Source organism: Artemia sp. Qi Xiang Cuo, chromosome 11 (genome assembly GCF_049724085.1).
Source record: "Artemia sp. Qi Xiang Cuo chromosome 11, ASM4972408v1, whole genome shotgun sequence".
NCBI classification, from domain to species: domain Eukaryota; kingdom Metazoa; phylum Arthropoda; class Branchiopoda; order Anostraca; family Artemiidae; genus Artemia; species Artemia sp. Qi Xiang Cuo.
In genome coordinates this window covers 68,457,252-68,476,195 of record NC_142804.1, presented here as the reverse complement: position 1 = coordinate 68,476,195, position 18,944 = coordinate 68,457,252, and the positions used below count along the sequence as shown (strand labels likewise).

General features: G+C 37.4%; 1 protein-coding gene across 1 annotated transcript in view; it reads right to left on the bottom strand.

Annotated features, from left to right (window-relative positions):
- Nucleotides 1-18,944, bottom strand: part of LOC148947275 (vesicle-fusing ATPase 1-like) — a 324,795-nt gene that overhangs the window by 264,479 nt on the left and 41,372 nt on the right. Inside the window, exon 5 of the mRNA XM_089096977.1 lies at nucleotides 474-612. Within this exon, the coding sequence (XP_088953103.1) occupies nucleotides 474-612 (139 nt within the window). The remainder of the gene's footprint in view (nucleotides 1-473; nucleotides 613-18,944) is intronic.

The following is an 18,944-nucleotide window of genomic DNA, read 5'->3' as shown; positions in this document are numbered from 1 at the left end:
TAAAAAAGAGCAACAGTTATATAGTGATAATAAAAAAGACCGAAAATAGACCCTCTGGCCTTTCAAAACAAACCATTGTTGACGAGTAACTAAATTTTTTGCCCATAATCTATTTTTTTAGTTATAAAACTATAATCTTCCGCTAATGTATATTTTTGTGCTATAAGTTATAGTAAAAAAATTAAACAAAATGAGAATAGAAAATTAATAATAAAAAATACAGAAGAATATACAACTAAAAATCAAGTAAAGAAATTAAATAAAATGAGAATAGAAAACTATTAATAACAAAGAAAAAAGAATAGATAATAAAAAATCAAGTAAAAAATTAAATAATATGAGAATAGAAACCTATTAATAAAAAAAGAAAACTAATAGTAAAAAAAAGAAGAATAGAAAATTAAAAATTGAGCAAAAAAATAAAAAATTACAATAGAAAACTAACACTAAAAAATAAAGGGAAAAACACAAACCCTCTGGCTTTTCCAACCAAAACTATTGATGATGATGGGCCTTTCTCAAAGGTAATAGTTGAATTTGCTACCAGCATACCATAACTTGAGGGTATTGGTGCTCCAGCATTGTCACTTCGCAGACTTTCCGGGCTGATAACTGAAAAGAAGAAGGTCAACTGAGGGTACTAAACTAAGAGAAAAGTATTTACAATGCGAAAATAAATTTCTCCTACAAAGAAATAATTTGGCAAGTACAAAATTCCGTCTTTTGCTTACATAGGGATTCCCTTTTAGCAAAAATCCTCTGTGGTAGGGGCAAGAGCGGATCCAGGATTTTTTTTTCGGGGGGGGGGGTTTACTAATTTTTGATTTTTTCGGGGAGGATTTTACTAATTTTTGACTCAGTTTTCGACTAATTATACTGATTTTTACCTAGGTTTTACTAATTTTCGACTTATTTTCGACTCGGGCAAAAATTTCGGGGGGGGGGGGGTTCAAACCGGGTCACCCCCCCCCCCCTGGATACGGCCTTGGGTAGGGGGGATGGAGGAGATATTACGAATCGATTTTACATATTTCTTTGGAAGACCTTTCGGAGAATTTAAAATAGCTGCCCCGAAAACGTACCTTTTTAGTATTTAACCCCATGCTTACACAAAGTCTCTGATACGAATTTTGTAAAATACGATTATTTTTAAAATTGGGTTATATAAAAATAATAAAACTAGTTTATTCAGATCGCCATGAATGATAAGAAAAGAAGAAACACTGGGCAGCTGAAGAAAAGAAGAAACAAAAAATTTTAAATTAAACCTCGCAATTTCGTATCGTTCTAGTCAATGAAAAATGCAGCCAAATCGGCTGGCAGAATATTTGCTTAAACACAGAAAATAGGTTTTGTCATCAATAATGTCTTTAATGATTTAATAATACTAATAATTTCTATATAATTATAATAATAAATTATTTAATTATAATTTATAACGATGATTTATATTATTATAAAATAAGTATAACAAAGATTAAATTTCTTTGGCCATAATAATAATTCAACGGTAGTTTCTTAGGCTGCGTCATTATGACTTGTTTTCTATTTCTCACAACAATTTGACTTACATGATGAGATTTTTTCCCTTCATGGGTAACCTTAAAATCGAATTTTTCAAAAGCTAGGTTTTAACGTATGTGTTGCTTCTTATGGAATATACGCACATATGACGAGAAAACTACAGTACGTTTTTGTCTTACGTTCATGGTTATGAACGTAACTTTCGGGGAGATTTCTTTTGGGGAAATCAGAGTGAAAACCTGAAAAATTGGCGATAGTGGAAGCACTGCATGATGCAGCAGTGCAAAGCAGAGATGCATAATTCATTTTTTACTTGAATTTGGTGAATTCAGTAGCCAAGCTTGCTATTTTCAGGCAAATACATCTTAGTTATTGGTAACCGTAAGGTTTTTTAAGCAACTACAATTTGACTACCATTTTCAGTTCAATTTTGAGGTCAGTTCGATTTTCAGTTCAATTACAAGTGTATCAAGGAGGCACACTTGTGCCTCTATAAAGAGGCGACCCACCACAATGTTAAGCGATTTCAGGTCCTAGAGGTTGCAGAGAGACGGCGGTAATCGCATTTTGTAGCCCAAGCTCAAACTAAGAAACTTGCAAAATTTCATCCTCCTCCAACGTTATCTTCATGGGGTAAACTGGGCCGGAAGTTTGGACCCTCCCACCACAGCCCCCCTTTAACGTTGTCCGACTGGACTTAAACTTAGAGGTTAAGCTTTCCTAGGGCCCGGGAGCTTATCCTCGAAATTTCAGCTAAATCCGATCACTCCTTCCCTGTTTTCAAAAAACCAAATATAGCCACTTAAATTTTATCATCAGTTCTTTTTTTTTTCTTAGCCACGCCTACAGGCCACAGTTGGCAACAGATCCGGCTGAATGAGGACTCATTTGAAGCAGAATTTAACCTTTTAGGGCCTTTTGATATTTTCAGACCGAAAAAATTATCCCCCGAATTTACATTTACGAAAAACCTTAGTTTTTTTCAAATAATACAGATAAACAGGTTAGACATGCTTTGTTATGGAAATATCTGCGCGTCAATTTTCATAACAAAGCATGTCTAACCTGTTTATGTGTATTATTTGAAAAAAAACTACGTTTTCTAAAGAGTTAAAGAGGCTGAGTTAAAAGGTCAACCCTTAAAACGTACAGGGATTAGAAGGCACAGTTGGGGGGGCTGTTAAAGAGGCTGAGTCACAAGTTCGAACCTTAAAACGTACAGGGATTAGGAGGCACCCTGTACGACGTGATTTGAGTATTCAGGAATTAAAAGCCTTAACACAAGAATGTTCAAGAGCGGGGGGTTTGGGGGCGGCAGCCCCCCAACTTCAACTCCTGACACGATCAGCTAACAGTTAGTCAAGCAATAATAAGTAATAAACTGTACAAAAACGTGCAGAAATTATTTGAAAAAAACTACGTTTTCTAAAGAGTTAAAGAGGCTGAGTTACAAGGTCGAACCTTAAAACGTACAGGGATTAGGAGGCACAGTTGGGGGCTGCCGCCCCCAAACCCCCGCTTTCGCAGCCTTTAAATAAAAAAAAATTTAAACTGAAAGTAAGGAGCGACATTAAATCTTAAAACGAACAGAAATTATTCCGTATATGAAAGAGGCTGTGCCCTCCTCAACGCCTCGCTCTTTACGCTAAAGTTTTTATTGTTTAAAAAAAGAGTTGTGAGAAAGTCAAACTTTAGCGTAAAGAGCGAGGCGTTGAGGAGGGCACAGCCTCTTTCATATACGGAATAATTTCTGTTCGTTTTAAGATTTAATGTCGCTCCTTACTTTCAGTTTAAAAATTTTTTTTTTTATTTAAAGGCTGCGAAAGCGGGGTTTGGGGGCGGCAGCCCCCAACTGTGCCTCCTAATCCCTGTACGTTTTAAGGTTCGACCTTGTAACTCAGCCTCTTTAACTCTTTAGAAAACGTAGTTTTTTTCAAATAATTTCAATTAAAAGTGGCAAAAACATTATTACAAACCACTCCCTCAGTGATTTCCCTATAATATAGGCTCCATAACCTATAAGGACAAGAACATAACTTTGGACGCCTCGCTCTTTACGCTAAAGTTTTTTATTGTTTAAAAAAAATAGAGTTGTGAGAAACTCAAACTTTAGCGTAAAGAGCGAGGCGTTGAGGAGGGGGCAGCCCCTTCCATATACGGAATAATTTCTGTTCGTTTTAAGTTTTAACGTCGTTCCTTACTTTCATTTTAAAAAAACTTTTTTTTATTTAATTTTTGAACGTTTCTGAATTAATGCAGATTTTGATTTTGGTTCACCGTACATGAATAATTAAAACAAAATTTGCATAATAATTTTACTTTTAATGGTTGAATGCTTTTCTCAAAACTTGTTTAATTTTATGCACGAACGTTTTTATTAGTAATAAATATACGTAACTTACGAATTAACTTACGTAACAAACATCTATATTCATATATTTTTAATACGTATATTTGGGGTCCGCCCCCTATTCAATACCTCGCTCTTTAAACTAAAATTCAAATTTTGTTCCAATTCTTTAAAAATGACCCCTTAATCACAAAGGCCGTTAGTCACAAGTGCAAATTATGTTCTGGCCTTGAAAAAGCGTAGGGGGTTTTGAGCCCTACCCATGTTAAGGTCTGCTCGTTTTGAGTTTGACTCGGTTATTTATTGTAATTTCTATTCGTTCTATTCGTTAGAATAAATAGCTCTTATTAAATTACTAAAAAATCTTTGGCTTAAAGAGCGAGGTTTTGACTAGGGGGTGATCCCAATCATATACGTAATATTTTCTGTTCGTTTTAAGTTTCGATATTGCTGCTTACTTTCAGTTGAAAAACATTGTTTTTTTATATTTAATTTCTGATCTGTTTTTAAATAATGCTGGCAAGTCCGGCGCCCCTTCATAGCGATGTCCCTTCTCCCATGAAAACTTCCTTCATGGAAAGATCCAACATAACCCCAGACCCCCCCCCCCCACTACCAGAAAAAATCCCTCCTGAAAACTTCTATATACACCCCAATAACCAATACTATATGTTAACATTAGGTAAAGTTCCATAACTTTCAGCCCTCCTCCCGGAGACTTCGGGGGACTAAGTCATCCTAAAAGACATAGTTATCATATTTTCGACCATGCTGAAGAAAATGGCAATCTCGAAATTTTGATTGGGTGACTTTGGGAAAAAAATGAGCGTGAGAGGGGGCCTAGTTGCCCTCCATTTTTTTGTCACTTAAAAAGAGCACTAGGACTTTTAATTTCCGTTCTAATGAGCCCTCCCACGATATTCTAGGACCACTGGGTCGATACGATCACCCCTGAAAAAAAAACAACAAATAAAGACCGTGATCTTTCTTCTGGCAAAAAATACAAAATTCTACATTTTTGTAGATAGGAGCTTGAAACCTCTACATTAGGATTTTCTAATGCGCTGAATATGATGGTGTGATTTTCATTAAGGTTCTTTAACTTTTATGGGGTCTTTCCCCCTTTTTTCGAAAATCAGCCAAATTTTCTCGATATCTAGGAAATCAGGACCTAGCGACGAATCTAAAAATCCTAAGATGGTCACATTCAAGACCAAACCTGATCGTCTTAACAACTAAAAACTGTATATGAACAATTAATACTTTACATAATTTAGGGCTATTTACCCTGGGGCTGCGGGGGTCATGTCCGACACCAGAGGCATTTTTATTAGACCCTTCGACTGTTCTGAGGAAAATGTCTATCTCAAAATTTTACTCCGCTGCCACAGGGATTACACGGGTGCCCGAGGGCAAGAAACACATGGGAGGACTGGTTGCCCTGTGATCACTTTTGGCCCTTGTAAAGGGGACTAGACCTTCCAATTTCCTATTGAACGAGCTGCCTTCTGAGTTTCTATGACCTCGGCTACCATACAAAGTTACCGGGAAAAAATAGCAATATATGGCAGCAGTGTTGCGATGGGTGGTGTAGTTGTAATAAGAAAATTTTACTCCGACCTTTACATCTGTTTGCATGCTGGACTTGCAATCCTATGTCCCTTGGGGCTGATGTTCAAGTCCTGATATCACTGATTATTTGGTTAAGGACGAAGATCAGCCGTGTGACCCTGTAAGCTCTGCCAGAGTCAGTCCATTTTCAAATGGGCACCTGGAGATATCTGGGGGACACCGGAAGCGTCAAATTATTTGCCCCCAATCACGCATAGCCCTCCCGTCCTAACGCAGAGAAACGGGAGATTGATACTTGAATTACGTGGATCATTGGTCTACTTGTGATTTTTTTTTTTTTTTTTTTTTTACATCTGTTCAAACTGTTTTTAATTGGAAATTCGGTACAAATTTTACTAAAATGGTACAAATTCAGTAAGTTTGCACAGAAAGTCAGCTACTAATTGCGATAGCCGGGATTTAGACGGGTGCCGTTCATTTTTCAAATGCTGATATCTTGCGACTTGTTGCTCTCTTCTTTTGTCACTTTGAAGAGGCTCTTTAAATCTTGTGCAAACACGCCTGTTAAATTTTATTGTTTCAGGTCGTTTCAGAAAGTTTTCATTACATCTTAAAATTCTAAATAAGCGGTCCGTTTAATCCCATCCTGTTTGTAGGCCTATTGAGGTACACTGAAGATTCACCTGTCAATAATAATCAAATTCGTAGTGGTATACTCAGCTGATTAGTTTACATGCTACTTGTGAACAAGTAAGTGCTACTTGTGCTACCTGTGATCAAGTATGTCATGTGCAAGGTATACAAAATCATTGCAACTAGGGCTATGCAGCCTTGGACAGTTCATATACAAATTTCTGGAGACATATTCGTCAGTAAAGCCACTCGACCAAAATGTGAATTTTTCATGGAAAGGAAGTTGCAAAGTCCTTATTATAGCTTAAATCATGGTTTAATAGATGGGTTGATACTTTACTTTAACCAGTCTGTCTATTAGGCAAAACTGTATAACAGCTAGGGACACACGTCCAAATTAGACATACATGCACTAGAAACTGGATTATCCGGCCCTCACTTATCCGGATTCGTGATTACTCGGACTACCAACCCTGATCAAATAAATAGATTTTCAAGTCAAATCTACGCATGAACGGACCAAAGGTCATATCCTAGGGGGATAGGCAGGGGGTTTGACCCCCCCCCCCATCGAAATGTTAGTCTGTTTCGTAAAAACGTAAAAAATGGTTATAAACAAATTTTGTATGCGTTTTTTTTTTTTTTTTTTGCGTAACCCCCCCCCCCCCCGAAATAAAATCCTTGTGTAAAGCACCTGAAAACACAAATACTGGATACGGCCCTCAACTAGTTTTACCCGCTCTTGACGCGCCGCTAACGGCTCTACAGCTCTCCACATTTTGTTACTATAGTCTGTATTAGTTTAGTTACCAATTGTAACTAAACTCCACTGTGAGGGGTCACTACGCAATTTCGACCCCATATTTTTCGTTATTGTTTCATTGCTGGGTTGCCACCGCCATCGATTTATCCATGTTTACAAAAGGTTTTTCGACCCCTGTCAGAGACATCGAAAATCCCACGGATTTACTTTAAAAAAAAAACGGATTTTACCAAGGAATCACGAGGTTTACGTTTTTCACGCCGGATAAAATTGCCGTCACTCTAAAACAGCAAAAACTAATCTTGTGCGGGCCGAAATGGGTTCAAACAGAAACACAGATGGCATTGCCAGCGCACTGAAGAAAAGCGGGGAATTCTAAACTCAAAAGTTTAAGTTCAGCGTGTGATTTCTTTCTGCTATGCCTAAAAATAATAACAAGAATTTTGTCCTTGGCTATTGCCCCTGATATGGTAGATTGGAAATCATCTGTCTAGGATATCAAAGTCTTGTCTAGTAATACCCAATTCATGCTTACAATCATCAAAATCTTGCTGTGGCGAATTTTGAAGTTTTATTCTTTATTTTGAGTCGAGTCTTTCAGTGTTTAGACTAATTTGTACTAACTAATGCTTTTTATTGTTATTTGAAGCTCATAAATAAACTATCCTTGATATAGCTTGGAATTGGAATACTAGCTGTGTTCGTTTTCATCGTTCAAATTTTTCTGTCGTTTACTGTTTGACAGCGTTCGTTTCTCGTAGTTTAGCTCAAAATCTCTAATATAAACAAAGCGTGAAAATAGCTTATTATGCTTCAAGGAATACCAAGCGGATTTCCTTTTCCAACCTAGAAAAAAAGAGCTAAACGGCAAAGGACGAAGTTAAACTTAGCTCCAAAACTCAGTTCGTCGCTGAGCGAAATTTGGAGATTACCTAAAAAAGACACGACCGGCTTATAAGGGAAAAAAACATAAACTTCGTTTAGCTCCCAAAAGTGAAAAATTGCCTTTGGCAGTGAGAACCGCCTTAGATAATCAACTGCGAGAAGGTAGAACAGAACCGTTTTAATGGTCCAGTGGCTACTCTCGGTTCGCACAAAAGCGGTGCCGAAATGATGAATGCGTTTCCATTTTGAAGTCAGGTTTCCTGGTCGAATCTAAGTTCGCAACGACGTCAAATGCGTTGCGATATCCCATGCGCTTGGCATTTTACAAGACACAGAATCTTGCAATATTCAGGAGAAAAAAAAATCGTTGTTTCGGTAATGCGAGTGTTTTTACGTAACGAGGATCTATTCGCTGAAAGGTAGCACCGCGAGCAACACGAGGCGTCGCGAGTGGCACATTTTGGTTCCAGTTGACAATTCGCTGCCATGGACAAGCCATGGATTTTTTTTCTTACACTTGTCATGGATTTTTTCCTGAGCTGGTGGCAACCCTGGTTGTATACTATAAGTACACTGTGTCTTATCACGTTTGTACTTGAAATCGTTGAAACGTGAGAAAGTGCTGTTATCATCAAGATAAAAAACAAATAATACTGATTCATCAAAGAAAGAAGAAACCGGTCGTAAGTCAGCTGATAAGTACGGTGTAGGTGCAACTACAATAAAGGGCTCGGCACACGTAGCTGATTTCGGGAACCGATTTCAGCAAGGGTATATTCCACGTCGAGTGATTATAAGTAATGATGCTAAGAGGTGGGGCTTAGTGACGTTTTTCGGTGATTAATCATCATTACGATAAAATAAAGGTTCAAAATAGGGATAAAATCCTTTTTAATAGACAGTGTATAATAAATTTCACAAAAAATACCAGATATTTGGTCACATATACAGTGACCGTCATCAGTAGTAAATCATCAGTATTAATCATCATTAGTTATGCTTAACATCCAGTAATCATCGAATACGATTAGTTGAATGCCTAAAGGTGTTAGGCCCTAACGTCCCCATTATCTGGAACGTAATTATTTATTATTAGTTACCGAAAAATCGGCATTCAGGCCCATCTTATAGCCTTTTTAATTATAGTCACTCGACGTGGAATGCACCCTTGCTGATATCGGTTCCCGAAATCAGCTACGTGTGCCTAGCCCTTAGGCGATATTAAAAGAATGTCACATATCATATTACGTAATATGCTATGATATGTAGAAGAACCACTATATCCGATTATCTGGATCATCGATTATCCGAGTACATACCGACAACAGTACTTCAGGACAATCGAGTTTTTACCATATTAATTAAAAAAAACTTTTTCCACAAAATAAATTTTTCAAAGAAAAGTAAAGAACTTCATTAAACCAAAAATGAGCAAAAATAAAGTAAAATAATCTACCAAGCGTGAAACTACCACAAATGACCATCGATAAATAAATGAAACCCAAAACGAATAGAAATTATAATAAATAACCGAGTCAAACTCAAAACGAGCAGACCTTAACATGGGTAGGGCTCAAAACCCCCTACGCTTTTTCAAGGCCAGAACATAATTTGCACTTTACTGAAAAAATATAAATGTTTTTACTTTTATAATTTTAATAAATCAAATAATATTAACATTTTGATTACTAAATATCAGTACATGTATGTTAAACTGACAATGCACATTCATTTGTATTTTTTCTGTAAAGTGTAAATTATGTTCTGGCCTTGGGAAGGCACAGGGGTTTTGAGCCCTACTCATGTTAATTTCTGCTCGCTTTGAGTTTGACTCGGTTTCACTCGGTCTAAGACCAAGAAACCCCCAAAAAATAATAATACATTGTGCCCACATCGTTCTTTACTTAGGCAGCGCTATTGCTCTGCCTATGATATTTAAAATGTAAGATGCGTTCAAAATGGAGTAAATGGAGCTAAATAGGAATATATTTATTTCATAAAAAGAATTTTCATACTTTTGGCCTAGGCCGCAACTAAATAACGCTATTTTTTTTACAACATTGGTCACTAGAGGGAAAAAAAATTACGAACGATTAAATGCACTAACAAAACAAGGGACGAAAGAGTTCACGAAACGATTTGTACGGCACCTTGGGGGTTCAAGCTTGATTTTTCTTTGGGTATTCACAAGTTTTGTACAAGGAGGTGGTAGTAACGAACGGTTCTTCTTATATGCGAGTAACGAATGTCCAAACTTGAGCATTAGTTCATATGGCGCTCAAGGAGAGACGGAATTTTCAGCGACTCGAGAGCGGACTCATAAGACACGTGATTTGGACCGAGTATGATTTTTGTAGCACGTTTCTGCACAGTTTTGGTGTCACTACTTAGGTATTCATTACTATGCCCTTGTAGGTCCCGGACAGGGCATGCGTACTCGAGTAATGGCCGCACATAATACAAATCTGCCAGTCTGAGTGGTGTTGTAGAAAAACCTAGGCGCCACAAAGTCAGTAACGATCTTAAGGCACCAGAATTCAGCTTAACGGAATTCTATGTCTTTCATGAATAAATAAATTCCATAAAAATTATCAGGTCATCACAAATTGGATGCATCATAAAGCTGCCTGGGATTGGGTAATATATTCTGGTTGAGAAGACTACGACAATTTTTCGAAGCATAGTGCATACATTTCCTTGGCCACTTAAGGATTTTCTACTAGATCGCCAGATTCATCTCTTGGTTTTTCCTTTGGGGTTAGATTCCTTGTCAACAACTGATTTCGAAATTTCATCTAAGGTACAGGTTCTCATTTTTTTTTTTTTTTTTTTTTTTTTTTTTTTTTTTTTTTTTTTTGCTTCTTCCGTTCTGTATGCTTTTCTCCAAGTGCTGACACTTATCGAGTCTCAGACCTTTCTTCAATTTTTTGTCAATCGTATTGTATTGACGGTACATGTAATCTACTTGGATAACAGAGTGAGACAACGATAACCCCTTTTTGCTTCTTTGAATTGATTAAACAATGTCCACGTTTTATTGGACAACCCAAAGTGTTTACATCTTTTTCGAAGTGGAAACGTTGAATAAACCGCCTCGAGATATTTAAATTTGAAGGCTTGTTAGATGTGCTATTGATAAGGTTCTTCCAGGGAAACACGGGAATAAATCCATTAACTAATTCAGTGCCAAACTTGAGCACCGCGGCTTCATGAGCCATCTAGAATGAATAAATCGGTGGCTAAAATACTGATATTTACATGTGGCGTCAAACAGCGCCTAACATTCTGGGTGTCTGAAGTTTCGTCTTTATTGTTACTATCATGAACTTATGATCTGAGATGACATCTGCATGACGGAGGGCTCCATTATCTATTGGCAGATTGTAAGACAGTAACTGATTTGGTTACGAGCAGTGCTATCAGTCTAAGCCCAAGAATGAGACTACCACAAATTAGAAATCGTTTGTAAGGGTGGAAGTAATGCGGCGAGTGCCGATTTCGTTTCATTTTACTGATACCATTATTTCCCAAAACATGTGAGCAGTAAGGGCCATCAAATGGAACTTTTGCATTTAGGTCTCCGACTTTTGCATTTAGGTCTCCGTTCTGACGTGGGGTGTCTTTATGGGGTATGGGGGTGTCTTATACGCTCGTAGCGTATCGTGAATGTTATTTTGAATCCTTGGATGCATCTTTCGTCTGGGCATAACAGATAGCAATCTTCTTCTTGGCATCGGGTCTAATATATCTAAAAGTCATCAATCGGGTTGAAGCTGGAGCCTAATTTTCAAAAGGAACCCTATCGAGCGGTTATGTGCACCACTATTATACCGTCTTGTAGTTCAGCCACTAGGGATGATGCCACTATTATACGGTTATGTGCACCACTATTATACCATCTTATAGTTCAGCCACTAGGGGACACGCCATTCCCAAATCATATCACCTCGGTTACTGCAAGAATGTCTGGATTAACTTTGCAATCTAATTACTGACTTGTTATTTTTTATGCGTTCAAAATAGTTTCCTTAAATCGTAATTTTTATGTTTATTCCAGGTAGTATTTTGGAGGTTCCTGTTGCGAGAGTGGGTTGCAAGCCCACTACAAAGATATCCAGCCTTATTTTTAATGATCTTAAAGTACCCCCCCTCCCTGAAAAAAACTGAGACGTCGTGGCATAAAAATGTACTCCTCCGTATTTTAGACTCCCTGACAATCCAGGAGATTTAAACCAGTGGCATGAATTGGGCAAGGGACGGAGGGAGGATCCTGTGCCCCCTAGAAATTTTGCCCCTTAGATTTTGAAACATAACTTTTGGGGGTGTTTCCATTGAAAAATGCAATTTTTTGTATTTTCACTGAGATAATTGGGAAAACGACAAATTTGCCCCCACCCCCAATATATTGGAAAATACCTAGCCCCCCCCCCCCTAAAATTTCTCGAACTGACACTACTGGCCAAAAATAGGTAAATAGTATGAAAATTTGACAAACTTACAAAAAAATTTACGGTGGAAAGCATGAAATTTTAGCCAATTTTGTGCATTTTAAAAAGAATCGCGTATTTGTTTTTCCTTTTTTCAGAAATTGTTCTCTCTCCAGAACACACATTGGACACCTGCATAATTTTCACTTATATTTTATAATATGAATAATACTAGAGATTCATCCACAAATTTCAATTAAGAATGATGGTGAGCTTAACAAAAAGTAGAGATATATGATACTTTCTACAATTTAGTATTACAGAAAGATAGAGAAATGTCTCCAATAGAACACCAGTGTCTAAAGAAACATTTTCAACGTTCAAAAACTGTCTTAACAACACGGATGTTTTTAATCATCTCTATTATTGCATTACTTAAAGACATAATTAGAAGATAAAATACAAAAACAATCTACTGTGTTTTTGCTGTTCTTTGAAAACATCTCTATATTCTTGATCTGACAATGAAATAGATGTTTTTTACGAGGTTTTCCAACTTAGCTCCGCAATTACATTCCAATAGTTTCCAATTACAGAACACAAAAATATTATTGCTCCCCAAAAAATGTTTCTTTTTATCTATTTTTAACGCAAACAGTTTTCATAATCAGAGGCAACGCTATAGCGTTGCCTATAGTAAAGGTCATAGGCTCCAATGTTTTATATTATATTTTTTCCCCAGACACTTCATATGGAAGTGGTGGTCGTATAAACTTTGGAGAGGGTTCATTCGATTGGAAATTGGAAGTTCTATTCACTTTTTAAGAGTCAAAAGTGATCGGAGGGCATCTACACCCCCCCCCAACCCACTCTTTTTTCCCAAAATACATCCAATCAAAATTTTGAGACAGTCTTTTGTTCAAAGTAGTCCAACGGTCAGATAACAAAATCTTCGTGGTCGACATAACCCCCCAGAACTTTAAAATAGTTCAAAGATCAGATAAGTCAGACCCTCAACCTCACTAAAAAATCAACTTATTAACGATATTTAATTCCGAAACTAATGGAAGCTTACCCTGTCCCTCCATAGCCCGATCCTCGTCATTTCACCCCTAAAAACCTTATTAATAGTAAATCATGGGAGCTGACCCTTGATCCTCCTTCCATGACCCAGCCTCCGCCAAAAAAAAACTTATTGACGATATTTTATTGCAAAAATTATGCGAACTCACCCCTGGCACTCCATGACCCGACCCCCCTCCCCCTCCCTCCCCCAAAAAAATAAAAATAAACAAAAATAACTTATTAACGATATATTATTCCAAAACTTATGGGAGCTGACCCCTGGCCCTCCATGGCCGGTCCCACTCGAAAAACCTTATTAATGTAAATAAATTGAGCTCTCCCCCTCCCCCTAAAAAACTTATTAACTATATTTTACTCACAAAAATTATGGGAACTGACCCCTGGACTTCCCTTCATGGCCCGATCCCTCCCCCCCCCCAAAAAAAAACACACACACACACTGAATAGCGATATTTTATTCCAAAAATCATGGCAGTTGACCCCCAGCCCTCCCTCCATGTCCCAACCCCTTTCCACCCAAAACAACAACTTATTAAAGATATTTTATTCTAATAATCATGGGATCTGACCCATGACCCTCCCTCCGTGGCCTGAAAACTTGAAACTTTGGCAATCAAAACCGAGCAAAAATTAATTAAAAAAAAATTTTCGGAAAAGAAGTTTTTCAAAGAAAAGTAAAGGCTATATTAAACTTAAGACCAGAAGAAATAGAAACCTACAACAACTCAAACTCAAAAAGACGAGAAATTACTACTAATAAATGTAACGCAAAACGAGCAGAAATTAAATAAAAACAATCATAGCAAAAAAACATACAACAGTTACTATTATAAATGAATTAATAGATCTTAAAACGAGTAAAGCTCAAATTGAATATGCAAATCAAGCTTAAAACAAACAAAAATATTTTGCTATTGAAGTATAAATGAAACCGAAAACAAACGGAAATTAAATAAACAATCATAGCAATTAAACATACAATAGGTACTAATATAAATGAATAAAACAAATCTAAAAACGAGTGAAACTTAGATTGAATATGCAAATTAAGCTTGAAACGAACAAAAATCACTACAAACAAGGGTTTGGGTATTGCCTCCTTCTCTCACTGTAAAAGTCTAAAGCTTACTGCGTCATTGGCACTTTACTCAAAACGGATTATACTACAAATATTTTTTTTTGTACTTATTACAACATTGAAAATAAACATATAAATTACAGTAAAATTAAATTTTGAACTCATCAGCTTTCAGCAATTAATATTATTATATATCCAATATTAAGTTTAATTTTACTAGTTCTTTCCAAAGGCTGTTCAAGACAAATATATTTTCACTACAAACAAGAGTTTGGATACTACCCATTCCCAAACTGTAAAAGTCTAAGGCCTACTGCGTTATAGGCACTTCACTGAAAACGAATTTTATTGCAAATATTTTCTTTTCCGGTTATTACAGCATTGAAATAAAAATAAAAATTAAAGTGAAATAAGATTTTGAACTGATGATCTTTCAACAATTAATTTTATTACATATCAAATATTCAGTTTGATTTTATTTGTACTTTCCAAGAATGTTCAAAAAAACATAGTTTTCAGTAAAGCGCCAATGACGCACTGGGTTTTGGACTTTTACATTGAGAGAAGGAGGCAATACCCAAACTCTTGTTTGTAGTGATATTTGTTCGTTTCAAGCATGCTTTACATATTCAATTTAAGTTTCACTCGTTTCAAGATTTATTTATTCATCTATATTAGTAACTATTGCATATTTGTTTGCTAAGATTGTTTATTTGATTTCTGTTTGTTTTGGGTTTCATTTATGCTTCAAAAGCAAAATATTTTTGTCCATTTTAAAATTAATTTGCATATTCATATTAAGCTTTACTAGTCTTAAGATTCACTTATTCATTTACATCAGTACCCGCTGTTTTTTTTTTTTGTTTTTTTTTTTTATATATATATATTATTGTTTACTTAATATCTGCTCATTTTTGGGTTCATATATTCGTTAATAGTAATTTCTGGTGTTTTCGATTTGAGTTATTTTAGATTTCTATTTCTTATTATTTTAGGTTTAATATGGCCTTTACTTTTCTTTAAAAAACTTCTTTTTCGGAAAGTTTTTTTTTAATTAATCAAAGAAAAATATCTATGGCTGATAAAGGTTACACTTCAGCTTCTTAAACGTTAAAGATACGATACCCATGCAAAGATGATAAAAAAGGACGAAGCTCTGAAAATCCATTTGATAACCTTAGAAGACCTTGTGGATCGCACTGAAGAAAATGCAAAAAGGTAATGATGAACTTTCCGAAGATAGTGAATAAAATACAACCTAAGCAAATATTCCGACTTAATAACTCTCTCAAAAACTCTTTGGCAAAACAAACCTGAACTAGAAACTGAAAAATATAAAAATTCAGAGTCACAATTCCAAATTTCCTTTCCTCATAATACTCATATAGGTGTCTTAGCTAAACCTTTATCGGGTAATGAAGCAAAGCCTCTATCCAAATTTTTATCAACGACTATTTGAGCTAGATTTCTAATTGCTATCTTTCTTTTAGTTTTCAATCATATTTCGCTGAAAACGGCAACGTATAGCCGAAATATTGTTGATAAAAAAATTTGTATCAACGACTATTTGAGCTAGATTTCTAATTGCTTAGCTTAGCGAACATTCTTAGGGTCTACTACAGTCTGTCAGGTGTGAATTATGGGAGCACAGTCCCCAAAAATAGCACTTCAGGAGCGGCGCTGGCACAAGAGACGATAACATAAAGGTTAGACCGCGAAATCAGATACCAAAACTTGAAAAAAAACTATTACGACTACATTAGTCCCGTCTAAAACTTTGTTCGCCACTTCAACTGATCGACAAGACGAACAAATGATGAACAAAATGCGCCTTACTGTCTCCTAGTCTTAGTTCATGCCTCAATTATAGCCCTGATAGTTTGGGAGGTGTGGTCCCCCCGTCAGGTTAGTCTAGTCTTCCGTCCCTTGTTTACTTAATAAACAAATCCTACTGCGGTTTCCTCATCGTGGTAGTCAGGTCGAAACGGCCAGAATTGCCTATCCCAATTCTTGCTTGGCCAAACCGCAGAGGGTGCCATCAGGGAGTGGAAACCTGCATGGTTTCCAAATTAATATATTTCCACGAAACGTCCAAATGCAAGTTAATATGAAGAGTCCAACAAATACTATGGCATCCCCGGCAAGCGATGCGTTGAAGGTTTCATTGGCGCCTTCTCAAAAAATTGGCAAGCCCCTACTACGGCATCCCCGGCACGCGATGCGTTGAAGGTTTCATCAGCGCCTTCTCCGAAAAATTTGCAAGCTGAGGTACTACTTCGGAAACATAGACAACCCCTCAGTGTAGGATACTGGAAGGTCTGCTTGATGAAATGCCTAACGACCCAGTCGTTTAACGCTGGGGAATTGTAGCGTTACAACATAGACAAACTTTGCGTCTCAGAAACTCGAATCAACGGCATTGTGGAAGGCTCAGAGATTAGAACTCCTGAGGACGACGCTTCTTTCTCCTTTTTCAACTCCGGGTCCCTTGATGAATCTGCGCATGGTGGCGTGGGCATCATTTTAAGCCCCCTTTCAGTGAAGTCACTTTTAGAGTGGGAACCTATCTCACAATTAGTAACCAGAGCGTGATTCAAGGGCCATCTGTTCAACATATCAGTTATTGTAGTTTATACTCCAACCAGAGACGCACCGGAGAGCGAAGCAGATCTTTTTGCCAAGTTCTAACTTGTACGCTTAAGAAAGTCCCAAAATGAGATCTCATCTTTATTGGAGGCGACTTTAACGCCAGAATTGGGGGAAACGTATCCAATGTTGAGACTGCCATTGGCCACTTCGGCCTTGGAGCTAGATGTAGCAGGGGATCAAGACTTCTTCACTTTGCCATGACGAATGATTTGGTCATTACCAATACCTTATTCAAACACAAGCCCAGCCACAGAGCCACATGACATTCAAGAGATGGTAGAGCAAAAAGCCAGATTGATTACATCCTCATGTCCCGCCGTTGGAAATCAATGGCTACGAATAGTAGATCGTACACTGGAGCAGATACTGGCTCGAAACATGGATCGGGCCATCTTCAAGTCAAGTTAGATGTAAAGTTACGACTTGTCGCACGCCGAAAAAAGAAACCTCTATACAGGATTAATATAAATCACGATATAGATTCTAATATGCGACGGGAATTCTGCTAAGAGTTGTAGTGCCAGATTGGACCTATCCAAGTGCAAGTAGACGGCAAACAGACTCAAGTTTTTGAAAGAAAGTAGTTGACCATGCGCAGAAAAATACATGAGGCTGTAGAAGCTACGACAGGATACCACAAAACAATATCCAAGAAGTGGATGTCAACACGCACAATTCAGTTGGCTGAGAACAAGTAACAGATGTCGGACAGAAAATTGGAGTTGTTCAAACGCCTGAGAAGAGAATGCCACCAGTCAGCTAAGAATGATAAGAACCAGTACTGGAGAAAATCGTTGAAAATATGGAAGCCGCTGCCTCTAGATCGGACACCAGGAAGATGTATCAGCTCCTAAAATCAATCAGGAGTAAATCACATAAGCCTACTAGTGCATCCGTCGAAGATGAAAACGGCAAGTTACTCTCGAATAATACTAAAATAATAAATTGCTGGAAGGAGCACTTTGACAAACTACTTATCCATCACCAACTCTCCACAGCAATGGATGATAATCAGCGCTGCCTTAATCCAAGTCATAGCCCTGATAACCTGCAGGAACCAACCTCTCCCAGCAGTATTTACAATGATATGAATGTGGCTCCCCCCACGTTAAATGAAGTCCAATAAGCAATCAATTCCCTTAAAAGCAATAAGGCCCCTGGTCCTGATACCATTCCGGCGAAACTTTAACTTTAGGTATGGAGGGACAGCACTTGTCAGCAGGATTCATAAACTAACTTGTCGTATATGGAAAGAAGAGATGGTTCCACAGGATTGGAGAGACTCTATCGTCCTTCCAGTCTTCAAAAAAGGGCTAAAGACAAACTGCAGCAATTATCGCGGGATTTCTCTTATATGCATTGCTGCAAAAATATTTGCCATAGTGCTACATAATCGTTTTCGTATCCAGCACAACGCAAAGACAAGGCCCAATCAAGCGGGATTCCGCCCAGACATGGGAATAATTGACCAACTATTCGTTTTAAGACAAACCCTTGAACACAGGAAAAAACACCAGAAACCAACAGGGCCTCTATTTATAGACTTTATAACAGCCTTTGGCTCTATTCTAAGGGATGGCATTGGGAAAGCCTTGGCAGAAGATAGAGTACCCGACAAGATACGGTAGTCAGACTTATCCAAGCATAATACCAGCATACGCGAGCCCAAATTCAGATCGGTGGAGAACTCTCCTCGATGTTCCAAATTGATTTTGGTGTCCTACAGGGATGTATATTGTCTCCCGTCTTATTTAATTTCGTGATCGACTGGATTATGACCAAAGCAATGACGACTTTTTCAGGCGTTGAAGTAAGTCCCAATTTTGTTATCACCGATCTGAACTACGCCGACAATATTCGCTTGTTAGCTGAATCTTGTCCAGAAGCCCAATCTATGCTATCGAAGGTAACTGAAGTCCTCTATGGTCGGCCTGAACATAAGCTCCCAGAAGACAAAAGTCATGGCGTCCGGTATAT